The sequence below is a fragment of the Bos indicus x Bos taurus genome, chromosome 2 (assembly GCF_003369695.1).
Source record: "Bos indicus x Bos taurus breed Angus x Brahman F1 hybrid chromosome 2, Bos_hybrid_MaternalHap_v2.0, whole genome shotgun sequence".
Classification (NCBI taxonomy): Eukaryota; Metazoa; Chordata; class Mammalia; order Artiodactyla; family Bovidae; genus Bos; species Bos indicus x Bos taurus.
The window spans coordinates 91,401,998-91,414,941 of record NC_040077.1 but is presented as its reverse complement, the minus strand read 5'-3'; the positions used below and the strand labels follow the sequence as shown (position 1 = coordinate 91,414,941).

The window sequence follows — 12,944 nt, the reverse complement described above, 5'->3', positions numbered from 1 at the left end:
ATGTTGCTTACCATTCCAATAAACAAGGAGGCATGTTGCCATCAAGCCATCAGTCACCGCAGCCCTTCCTCCCGACATGGCGTATGGTGAGGGGATTCAGAATGAAGAAAAACAGGATACTGGTCCTAGGTTCAGTTCAGTTCAGTCGCTCAATCGTGTCTGACTCTTTGCGACCCCATGGACTACAGTACGCCAGGCCTCCCTGTCCATCATCAACCCCCCAAGTTTACCCAAACTCATATCCATTGAGTTGGTGATGCCATCCAATCATCTCATCCTCTGTCGTCCTTTTCTCCTCTCGCCTTCAATCTTTCCCAGCATCAGAGTCTTTTCAAATGAGTCAGCTCTTCGCATCAGGTGGCCAAAGGACTGGAGTTTCAGCTTCAGCATCAGTCCTTCCAATTAATATTCAGGACTAATTTCCTTTAGGATGGACTGGTTGGACTTCCTTGCAGTTCAAGGGACAGAGTCTTCTCCAACATTACAGTTCAAAAGCATCAATTCTTCGGTGCTCAGCTTTCTTTATAGTCCAATTCTCACATCCATACATGACCACTGGAAAACCATAGCCTTGACTAGATGGTCCTAGGTAAGTAGATATGTATCTAAGGAATAATTTTAACGAGCCCAGACTTTTAAATAAATTTCTCATATGAAGAAAAGCACTAAAGTCACTAATTTGTGAAGTCCTGTTTTTGTGATCAGCAGTAATCTTTTGATGTTTGACTACACAGTCTTCTCAGGATACACAGGAGTATATCCTGGCTTTTCCTTTACCTCTACAGACAATTCTGTCTGGCAAAGCAGGAGATAGGGGTTCAATCCCTGATCCAGGAAGATCCTATGTGCTGGGAAGTAGCTAAGCCCGTACACAACTATGGAGCCTGTGCCCTAGAGCTGGGAGCTGCAGCTACTGAGCGCACATGCCCTAGAGCCCACGCTTCACAAGAGAAGCCACCACAGGGAGAAGCCTGCACTCTGAACTCAAAGAGTAGCCCGTTCTCCACAACTAAGGAAAGGACAGTGCAGCAATGAAGACTCAGCACAATGAGAAATAAATAAAATTAATAAAATTTTTAAACAACAGTTCCTCAGAGCCATCTGAGAGGCTGTTCCCCATGCTACTGTTCCCACTAAGGTCCCCAAATAAAACATAACTCACAATTTTTATGTTGCAGACTTTTTTCCAGCCAACAAAACTGTACATACATCAAGTGCCCTATATAGTTGCCTGGTTTATGATAAAGGGAATATTACGGTACAAAGGAAAAAGGATGATCTTTTCAATAAGTTATGCTGGATCAACTGGATAATCATATGGGAAAAAAATGTTAATCCCTTCCTCGTTCTTTGCACAGGAATAAACACTAAACAGGTTATATATATATAATTATATTTACATATAATTATATATAATTATATTATATATATTTTATATAATATATGTATTTATGTATATAATATATAATATATAAAATATACAATATATATATATCTGTTCATCAAAGTTTTAAAGATAAATATGACAACTCTGAGAACAAACCTTAAATGAATATGTTCATGACAATAGGTTAAAGACGTTTTATATAAGATTAAAATGCAGTAAACATAAAAGCAAAAAAGAAAAGAAAAAAGTCAGACTACGCTAAAATTAGAATCTGTTCATCAAAACAAGCTTGTTGAACTTGTTCAGTTACTAAGTCACGTTCAACTCCCTGCAACCTCATGACTGCAGCACGCCAGGCTTCCCTGTTCTTTACCATCTCCCCGAGTTTGCTCAAACTCAGGTCCGTTGAGTTGGTGAGGCCACCCAACCATCTCATCCTCTGTTACCCTCTTCTCCTCATGCCCTCAATCTTTCCCAGTATCAGGGTCTTTTCCAGTCAGTCAGCTCTTTGCATCAGGTGGCCAAAGTATGGGAGCTTCAACTTCAGCATCAGTCCTTCTAATGAATATCCACGGTTGATTTCCTGTAGGATTGACTGGTTGGAGCTCCTTGCAGTCCAAGGGACTCTCAAGAGTCTTCTCCAGCCCCACAGTCTGAAAGCATCAATTCTTTGGTACTCAACCTTCTTTTATGGTCCACCTCTCACATCCATAACCACTGGAAAAACCATAGCTTTGACTATATTGACCTTTGTTGGCAAAGTAATGTCTCTGGTTTTAAATATGCTCTCTAGGTTTATATAACTTTCCTTCCAAGGTGTGTCTTTTAATTTCATGGCTGCAATCACTGTAGTGATTTTGGAGCACAAGAAAAGAAAATCTGTCACGCTTCTGCCACTTTTTCCCTTTCTATTCACCATGAAGTATTGATGCTTTTGAAATGTGGTGCTGAAGAAGACACTTGAGAGTTCCTTAGACAGCAAGGATATCAAACCAGCCAATCCTAAAGGAAATCAACCCTGAATATTCATTGTAGGGACTGATGCTGAAGCTTAAGTTCCCATACTTTGGCCACCTGATTTGAAGAGCTGACTCATTGGAAAAGACCCTGGGGCTGGGAAAGACCCTGGGGCATGAGGAGAAGAGGGAGGCAGAGGATGAGATGGTTACATAGCATCATGGACTCAATGGACATGAATCTGAGCAAACTCCAGGAGATATGAAGGACAGGGAAGTCTGGAGTGCTGTCGTCCATAGGGTCGCTAGAAGTCAGACATGACTTAGAGATTGAACAACAAAAACAACATTATTAAGCTCTGTTTCTAATGAAAATTTAATGAATATTAAGACTATCAGTGATAGTCAAGAGGTTCACTGTTTTTTTTTTTTTTTTGGATAGTAACACAGGTTAGTGTAAAAGAAAATATGTAGAAAATAATAACTAATAAAAAATAACATAAATGAAAATACAGAAATTAATTTAAATCACCCTACAATCCAGTAGTGATAATTACAGATAACATTTTTTATACAGCTTTTCATGTTTTTCTACAGTGTATCTATGTATATGTGTACATATATGTGTGTATAGAGGTATACTTTGAACAATGTAGTAATTCTCTACAAACTGTTCTGTATATGGGTTTTTTCACTTATCATCTGTTATGGGTTGAACTGTGCCCCCCTCAAAAAAAAAGATCCTGAAGTTCTAACCCCCTAGTACCTGTGAATAGGTTCTCTGCAGATAATTTAAGATGTGCACATTAAGGCCTTAACACAATATGACTATGTCCTTATAAAAAGGGGAAATTTGGACACTGAAACACACACACACACACACACACAAACATAAACACACACAGGGAGACCTCATTATAAACAAGAAGGCAGAGACTGAGGTGATAAATGTACAAATGGTCAGCAAACTACCAGCAACTAGGAACGAGGCATGAAACAGACTTTTCCTCGAGGCTCTCAGAAGGAACCAACTCTGCTGACACCGGAATCCTGGACCAACAGCCAGCCTCTAGAACTGCGAGACAACACATTTCTGTCATTTAAGCCAACAAGTCTGTGGTACTTTGTTACGCTGCTGCTGCTGCTAAGTCACTTCAGTCGTGTCTGACTCTGTGCGACCCCACAGACGGCAGCCCACCAGGCTCCCCCGTCCCTGGGATTCTCCAGGCAAGAACACTGGAGTGGGTTGACATTTGCTTCTCCAATGCATGAAAGTGAAAAAATAAAGTGAAATCGCTCAGTCGTTCCAACTCTTAGCGACCCCATGGACTCCAGCCCATCAGGCCCCTCCATCCATGGGATTTTCCAGGCAAGAGTACTGGAGTGGGTTGCCATTGCCTTCTCCGTTGTTATGCTAGCCATAGCAAACTAATATATCACCTTAAAGCTGTCTCCCCATGTCAGTAAATAAATGTCTTTGCCATCTTTCTTAATGTTTTCATTCTCATCCATTGCAAAGATTTATGATTCAAATAATCCTCTTCAGTTCAGTTGCTCAGTCACGTCCGACTCTTTGCGACCCCATGAATTGCAGCATGCCAGGCCTCCCTGTCCATCACCAGCTCCCAGAATTCACCCAGACTCACGTCCATCGAGTCAGTGATGCCATCCAGCCGTCTTATCCTCTGTCGTCCCCTTCTCCTCCTGCCCCCAGTCCCTCCCAGCATCAGTCTTTTCCAATGAGTCAACTCTTCGCATGAGGTGGCCAAAGTACTGGAGTTTCAGCTTTAGCATCATTCCTTCCAAAGAAATCCCAGGGCTGATCTCCTTCAGAATGGACTGGTTGGATCTCCTTGCAGTCCAAGGGACTCGCCAGAGTCCTCTCCAACACCACAGTTCAAAAGCATCAATTCTTCGGCGCTCAGCTTTCTTCACAGTCCAACTCTCACATCCATACATGACCACTGGAAAAACCATAGCCTTGACTAGACGGACCTTTGTTGGCAAAGTAATGTCTCTGCTTTTGAATATGCGATCTAGGTTGGTCATAACTTTCCTTCCAAGGAGTAAGCGTCTTTTAATTTCATGGCTGCAGTCACCATCTGCAGTGATTTTGGAGCCCAAAAAAATAAAGTCTGACACTGTTTCCACTGTTTCCCCATCTATTTCCCATGCAGTGATGGGACCAGATGCCATGATCTTCGTTTTCTCTCTACCACTGGACATTTAAGTATTTTCTAATTTCTGCCTCAATAAACAATGCTTCAATAGTCATCTTTGCCATTTGGCTTCTTTTGACATGAAATTTCTGAGTTAAGAAGTTGTTTTTTAAGCTTTTACCACACTGCACTGGAGAAAGAATATATCAACTTATACGCTTATCAGCAAAATGCCCATTTCCCATACCTTGGACAGTACTAAGTGTGGTCATTTTATAAAATCTCTGTCGGTCTAACGGGTAAAAAAATCCCAACACTGCTTTAATTGGTTTATTTCATGCTAATTATTGATAGGCTCTGGATAAGTTTCAAATTTAATGGCCCTCTACATGTTTCCCATAAAGTACTGTGCCGGGAGCCGGCGGTGAGGAGCTCCACTTGTGGCAAAGGTCATGAGGAAGGAGGCTCGGCATACGCAAAGGCGGGATCGAGCCTCAGGAGTCCCCCTGGAAATTCTCGAGCATCTACCCCCAAAACCAGAGTCTGCCTACTTTCTGCTTTGTGCTCTCACCTACACCTCTGACTTTACGGGGGGCTGTCCCCCACTACCTCTCTCTGAACAAAAGAGTTAACTTACAGCTCCAGTTAATAAAGTTCCTGGGTGTGATAGTGTTTCAACCTACAAACTCCTTTGGAAGTCCTCTAGCCTGCCTGAATAGGTTTTTCCGGCCACATGTGATTGCTCAGAGCCTCCCAACCGTGAGAGGCATGAGATGTTCTAAACTGTCTAAATACAGATTCCTTTGAGCAGTTAAAAGATTGATTAGAAATTGTATTGGTGAAGGGTTTTTCACTTGTTGGGCCAATGTTTGCTGCTAAGTCTCCATATCCCTTACCTGCTGTGTCCCTGGCAGTGTATTGATTAATATGATTGGTGTTAGTAGTAGCTTTAATGTTTGTAACCTTGGACCCTTGAGTTAATTCTTTTTCTTGTTATAGCCCACCACACCTTTGTCCTATAAGAATGCAACTTTAATGCTTTTGGAGGGTGGCACCCGACTAATCACCTTTAGAGAAAAATAAGTTTTCTGAAGAAAGGGTCTTAAAATGTTAACAGGCCTCCGGGCCAGAAGATGATGCAAATTACCTAAACTTTTGCATATGATAAGTTTGCAGGAAGAAAGCCTGGCTTACTGCAGGACTCTACCCCTTCCCCCATTATCCTCTATGCATAACTTAAGGTATAAAAACTACTTTGGAAAATAAAGTGCGGGCCTTGTTCACCGAAGCTTGGTCTCCCCATGTCGTTCTTTCTCTCACCTTCTGGCTGAATTATTCAGCCTCTTTTCTCCACTGAATTTCCTCACTGAGCTATCCTTATTTAACCACTCTTTATATCTTTAATTAACATTTAAGTAAGCTGTTGTTTCCTGATTGCCGAAGCCGTCTCTCCTTTGAAACCCCTGGATCCACCGGGGCTGGACCCCGGCAGTACTGCATGTTTACTTTTTTAGCCATGTTTCTATTGGGGCTTATATATATATATATATATTTTTTTTTTTTTTTTAAATAAAGAGCTTTGTGCCTAGCTGGTTTTTAAATGAAGTCCAGGATATATCTTTCTTCAGTTCTAAGTGATGAGTACTCAACAGTTTTCTGGTGACCTTTCTTCTGTGAAATATTACACAGTAAAATAAGAGAAAACCTGAAAATGGTACTCCCAAACACCAAATCTGGGCTCCAAATGGTATCCTAAAAACCTATCAGGACAACATGCAACTTACCAGAGAATTTAATTGTGGATATCTCCCCCCAGTACCAGATCATTGCTGATTATGTAACGAACAGATTAAATGCTTTCAATCTATGTTGGGAAATTCTTTTTTTTACCCTCTTTTAAGCCATGGCCATAAAAATTTTATCATCAATACTCTCATTTGTATCACAGAACTGTATTATGATCTGCTCATCCATTTGTTTTGCACAGTATTCTACAATACAATGCAAATATTAGATATGAGTCATATAGGTTTTTACTCTAGACACAAAGCTAGTGCATCTGCTAGAAGCTTATGTGCATCTCATTTATGAATCTTGAATTTGTTTATGAATTTTGGTTTATGAATCTTGGTTATATACATTAGATGGGAATGCTAACAATCTGTTGAGCTTCATCTGAAAGTGTTAAATCAATGAGTTCAATAATTTTGGCTATTAACATATGACTACTGAACTGTCAACTAAGAGGATTCTGTAAAACTGTCATAAATTCTAAGATCCAGAAATATTTGTTAAGTCATAGTTTAACTCAAAAGTCATAGGAGCATATGGGGTTGAAGCACTGAAGACAGAAATCACACTCACAGAATTAGAGTGCAGGTTCACACACAGCCTTGGAGCAGAGACAGTCAGGGCAGGAAGGAGCCAGAACTTACAGGATGAGGTTTGAGAGGGTTAGAGAAGAATCAAAACACAGAACTCAGATCTGGATCAAAAAAAAAAAAAAGGAAAAGGTTTGTTGTGTCAGTATGAAATTAACTTACTTTGGAGTGGTAACTCTGGTAAACACCCCTCTTCTACAGAAAACCATTAGTAGGGAGGAGGAGGATGCTCAGACTACGTCCTCTTCAATCATGTTCTTGATGATTAAATATTAATTGGTATTTCTGACTAATAAATAAGCTAAGTAACTGGCTTGTGCTAAGGGGTTGACAATATAAGCCTGAAACACATTTCTCATGTATGGACACAGTCTATGCGCCAAAGCTTGAACATATGATGGTAAGAAACGTCAAAATTGGGAAATAATTTCCACTTTGATTTGCCTTTGATCAGACAGGAGAAGAAAAAAAACACAATACAGATAAACAATAAAAAAGATCGAACATTTGGGACATAGAGCCTATGATAAAAGAGTAAAGAAATTTGAATTACTTAGTTTAAAGCAAAGAAAGAGTAATTAAAGCTTTTAACAATAAAAAGTACTGAAAAGCATAATCACTGGAAGCAAAGCAAAGAGAAAATGGGTAAAATTCTCTGGAGATATACAATTATATACCAAGATTCTTATGGACAAATTTAAGGTATTTAAACAGATAGAAAGAAAGATTCTGACTCATGAATGCTTAGACAAAGGTAACATAACTGCTTTCAGGAGGACAATCGGGTGTGACAGGACCAGCTATGACAACCCAAGCAGGCAGCCTGAGAGGTCCAGAGAACATAATAATACAGAATAGTACTGACAACGATGAGAAGGTAGACATTTGATATACAAATCTCCTGATGGCCCTGTGAATAGTGGCTATCAGTGAGAAAAGGGAACTGGAAAGGAGAAAGACTAATCAGCAGCTATGAGTAAAAGCCTTGTTCAGTTTCTTTTCGGAAGTAAAACTGTGCAGAGAGGAGCCAACATAGTAATTAATGTTTCTAGTAAACTCATTTGGAAGCCAGTGAGTTTGAGATTTGATCCAGACTCAAGCCAGTCTCAAATCTTGAATGTAAAGTGTGAGTTCCAAACAGAATTGGAGAATAAGGGGGGGAAATGGCATTAAGCATTTATCAAATATAATTTTTAAAAAGTAGATACTGTAGGATGAATCAAAATGGTATCCTCTTAAGAATTATCAACTATTGTACAACTCAAAAAAGTCACAAAAGTGCTTAGAATGTGCAGTCTGAACATTTTTAGAAGGAATGAACATAGTTAAGGTCAAAGAAAACTGACCAAGTAGCGGCTACATGCTAAATCCTGTTAAGTTCTTGAAAAAGCATGTCCTCATTGTGATGTCTGGAATCTGCTTAAATACAATCCAGAAAGAAAACAGGGGAGTTAAGTAGGGGAAGATAAAATAAGACTGCATCAAATTTGATAACTGTTAAAAAAAGTTTAGTGATGAGAATATGGATGTGTGTTATAGTATTCTGTTTTTATTTAAAATTTCCATGATTTTTTAAATTATTTACTCTATGTAATGTGAGAGACAGTGGGATGTATTTGTGTACTTGTGAGTGTATGTGGGTTTACTCTATATAGAACAGAAAGGACTCCCATGTAACCTTCCAAATGGGACCAATAAAGGCCCATCAACTATAAAAACCCTGCATGAAAGAAGTAACACATTAGATAAACTGGAAACATTAACAAGGAGATACAGTTTCAGAGGAGCAGGAAAAATATAAGGAGTGGGGGGAGCAGGAAACAAATGGCAGGAAAACCTCAAGCAGAGGCAGGAAAGGTATTTTTTTGAGCACTGACTGTGTTGTAAGACTTGATGTTTGGAATTTTACATCATGATCTCATATAATCCTCACAGCAAACTTGTAATGTGGATGCTATTAATATTATCCTCAACTTAAGATAAGGCAATAGGACTTTCTTGGTGGTCCAGTGGTTAAGACTGCACTTCTAACGCAGGGGGCATGGGTTCAATCCCTGGTCAAGGAATTAACATCCCATATACTGCACAGCGCAGGCAATAAAAACTCACAAAGGTCAATCATGCAGATACTAAATGACAGAAATAAGACTGAAAGCCTTTTCTCCAAACTTAGTGTCTCTGCTCTATACCATATTGCTATTTCCCAAGAAGCTACATAAAACATACAACAAAATAAATAACTTTGAGATGCACTGAGTCTGCATGCCATAACTAAAGATTCTACTTGCTGCTGGTTTTGAGTCGGGTCGGAAAACAAAGAACAAATCTATTGATACAAATCTACTGCTCTAAAAATTTCTTCAGGTTCTCCTATCATACAGAATGAAGTCAGTCAGAAAGAGAAAGATAGATATCGTATTCTAACACATATGTACAGAATCTAGAAAAATGGTACTGAAGAATTTATTTACAGGGCAGCAATGGAAAAACAGACATAGAGAACAGACTTATGGACATGGGGAGAGGGGAGGAGAGGGTGAGATGTATGGAAAGAGTAACATGGAAACTTATATTATGACTGAAGTGAGTTAGCAGCAGCAGCAGCAGCAGCATATTACCATATATAAAATAGACAGCCAACGGGAATTTGCTGTATGGCTCAGGAAACTCAAATAGGGGCTCTGTATCAACCTAGAGATGTGGGATGGGGAGGGAAATGGGAGGGAGATTTAAAAGGGAGGATATATGTATACCTGTGGCTGATTCATGTTGAGGTTTGACAGAAAACAACATTCTGTAAAGCAATTATCCTTCAGTTAAAAAATAAATTATTAAAAAAAAGTAAAGAAACATAAAGTTTTAATTAAAAAAAAACTTATTCAGTTTCTCTTCACTCCCATCATTCCAACTTACAAAGTAAGTCTAGGTATTAAAATTGTTTTGCTTTTGTTTCTGTTTTAGAATTTTAGGAGAATAAAAATCAGCTGAGAAAGAAGGTAAGAATAGCAAAGACAAAGAAACACTAAGAGCCAAAATACACAGATGGTCTCCAACCTACAATTTTTCAACTTTCAACAGGGCAGAAAAGCAATAGGCATTCAAAAGAAACTATACTCTGAATTTTTTTTTTTTTTGATCTTCTCCTGGGTGAGTGATAGGAGGTGCAATACTCTCATAACGCTGGGTGCAACAGCAGCCAGTTTAGTCAGCCACGTTCGTGATCATGAGAGTGAACAGCCCTTAAGCATACAAACATTCTGTCCCCAGACAACCATCTGGTTTTCACTTTCTGTACAGTATTCAATAAACTACATGAACTATTCAACACTCTATTATAAAACAAAGCTTAGTTTTAGATGATTTTGCCCAACTACAGGCTAGCATAAGTGTTCTGAGTGCATACAAAGCAGGCTAGGCTACTAAGTTATGATGTCCGGCAGGTTAAGTGTATTTAAATACATTTTCACCTTATGATATTTTTTTAGTTCACGATGGGTTTATCAGGACATAACCCCATTATAAATCAAGGAAGATCCACATACTATTATCTGTAAAACAGAAATCCAGGTCAAACTAGTTTACCTTTATAAGGAGAGCAAAATTACTCCGCAGACAATTAGTCACACCATTTTCGTACAATTTTTTCCTCATGTGGTTTTCGCTCACGTTCCCACTATCAGACTGATACCTTAATAATGACTTCAGCATGGTTTCAAAAGGGTCCACTGAAACAGACATGATTAAACATTTCTAAGTCAGAGTAATCACTCAAAAAAAAAAAAAAAACCTCCAGCAAAAGAACAAAGATCAGAAAGGTATGGGACTATAGCAGAGAGGCCAGGAACTTTTTTTCCATAACTCCCTTGTCTTTTCTAAATGTGAACAGTTCAAGAGACAATAAAAATTGCCAACAAAACAATCTGGTAAATTGGGAATTCCACAGTAAACCATTAATACTCAAATAAATTTTCTACTGCATGACAGCATGTATCTTTGTAAAAGAACTCACTCCACCAATTTTAAGACAAAATTGATGTTGTATGTGTAATTGTCGAGTATTACAGTTAAAACTACTTAGCTGAGTCCAAAACCTTTTCTTTTCTCCTTTACTCACTTTTATGTGTTTCTTCAATGACTATACTGTTTTCACACACACACAAATACACTGTCATTTTAAACAATTAAAACAACACAGTAAGATACTAAGAAAATAAATTCATCTAAATCTCACCACACAAGAGATACTCACTGTTAAATATTTGAGGTTTTTGTTTTGTTTTTAACAGCTGTTAACATTTTTTTTACCAGTGAAAGACAGAAAAATCTGTCAGATTTTACAAAGAACTACAGTCCCTTCTTTCAGAGTACATCTCTCAGTTTACTCTTCTAATCATTCAAATACCATTTACAAGCTCCCAACTCACCACCACTGGACTATAAATTTCACAGGAGCAGAGGCCATGTCTGGTTTTACTCATCTTTGTATTTTCTAACAGAAACAGCCTTCCACATTGTGGAAACTTAGTGATTAAGAGCACAGACTCAACCCAGACAGCCTAGCTTCATGTCCCAGGCAAGAATACTGGAGTGGGTTGCCATTTTCTACTCCAGGGAATCTTCCTCATCCAGGAATCAAACCCACATCTCCTAAATTAGCAGGTGGATTCTTTACCACTGAGCCACCTGGGAAGCCCGAATGCTCTTATACCTTTACTCTTTCAGATGTACCCTTGAACTATTTTTTCAGGTTCAAAAAAAAAAATCCTATTGGCATTTGCACTGGGATTTTTTTCACATCTGTCTATAAATTGAAGGAAGAACACGATCATTTAAAAATACTGTGTCTTAAGTGAAGTGAGGTGATTAACATAAAGATTCAGCACAATGTCTGACATATAATACAAAGTATTTAATAAATGTTAGCTATTCCTAAGAGCAGTGTATGGACCTTCATTTACAGACATCTATTCTTAAAAGATAAGGATCAGCTAATTAGAAAGAAAATCAGGCTTACGTGTCTTATTGGGGTTGATATGCTGCTTTAGTACATCAACAGTGCCCAAACTAACCACAAGGCGCCTGCCAAACCAGAAAGAGACCACAGGCCCGTATCTCTCGTGCAGATTAACCAGGAACTCGTGCAAACTTCCACTGTTCACAATATCTGGAAGATTACCATCTCTGAAAAATCAGCAATATTTGACAAAATAATTTAATATGGAAGAAGCAGAAAAACAAAAATACTAGTTGAATCTGAATTAACTGTGTGAACAGATGAAAACAAAGATAAAAATCAAATTACTGCAAAATCCAAAACTCTATTATATTTGACTTCTCACTTTCAGTAGCCACATTTAGATATGCATTTGTCTGATATTTTGAGAATTCATAACACTTCACATCAACAAAGCTGCACAAGGAGCATCTGACTTAGACACTGGAAAACGATCCAATTTTGCAGCACCTCATTCTGAGACAGCAGTGGATGCCACCACTGGCTATTAAATCACAGGTGAATTTAAATCAGCTATGGCAATTTTTTCTTATTCCATCTTAATCCTATCTTTCTATTTTCAACACTCTCTGGCTAGGGGAAGTGAAAGAAATTAAAGGCTTTGATTTATACAGGCTTCCTTTCATTTATTAACAAAGTTTAGGTGGTATGCCCAAATACAACTTTAAAGAAAACAAAGGGACTAAATAAACTGAGCAATCTAAAGATATGGTTTAGTTTTTATCCAAAAATTAAGAGCTGACTTTACCTGATTTAAAAAAGCCAAAAAACCAACTCACTTTTCTTCTGTTGGAGTAATGCCTGGAATTCCTGCAGCTTGTCTGGAAGCCTTAGAGAAAAAAATTTAAATAATTTAGTATAATGAATGATCATATATCCCATAAGTCACATGTGTTTTGCCAAGACATGTGCAGGACTTTAAATGATGGTTATTCAATTTGGTTGAATTTCAGAGATTATTTCTATATTAAAATAAAAAAACTGGATTCTTTGTACTGAAAAGAATTATCCTAATATTCCTCCCCTCTGTCAATTAAACTAAGGTGT

General features: G+C 38.3%; 1 protein-coding gene across 2 annotated transcripts in view; it reads right to left on the bottom strand.

Annotated features, from left to right (window-relative positions):
* The window catches only part of LOC113906564 (cytochrome P450 20A1), a 44,162-nt gene that overhangs the window by 26,089 nt on the left and 5,129 nt on the right, over nucleotides 1-12,944 (bottom strand). For both annotated transcript variants that reach the window (XM_027564886.1, XM_027564896.1), the window contains 3 exons: nucleotides 12,677-12,726; nucleotides 11,898-12,064; nucleotides 10,466-10,608 (listed from right to left, as the gene is read on the bottom strand). In XM_027564886.1, coding sequence (XP_027420687.1) covers nucleotides 10,466-10,608; nucleotides 11,898-12,064; nucleotides 12,677-12,726 — 360 coding nt within the window. The remainder of the gene's footprint in view (nucleotides 1-10,465; nucleotides 10,609-11,897; nucleotides 12,065-12,676; nucleotides 12,727-12,944) is intronic.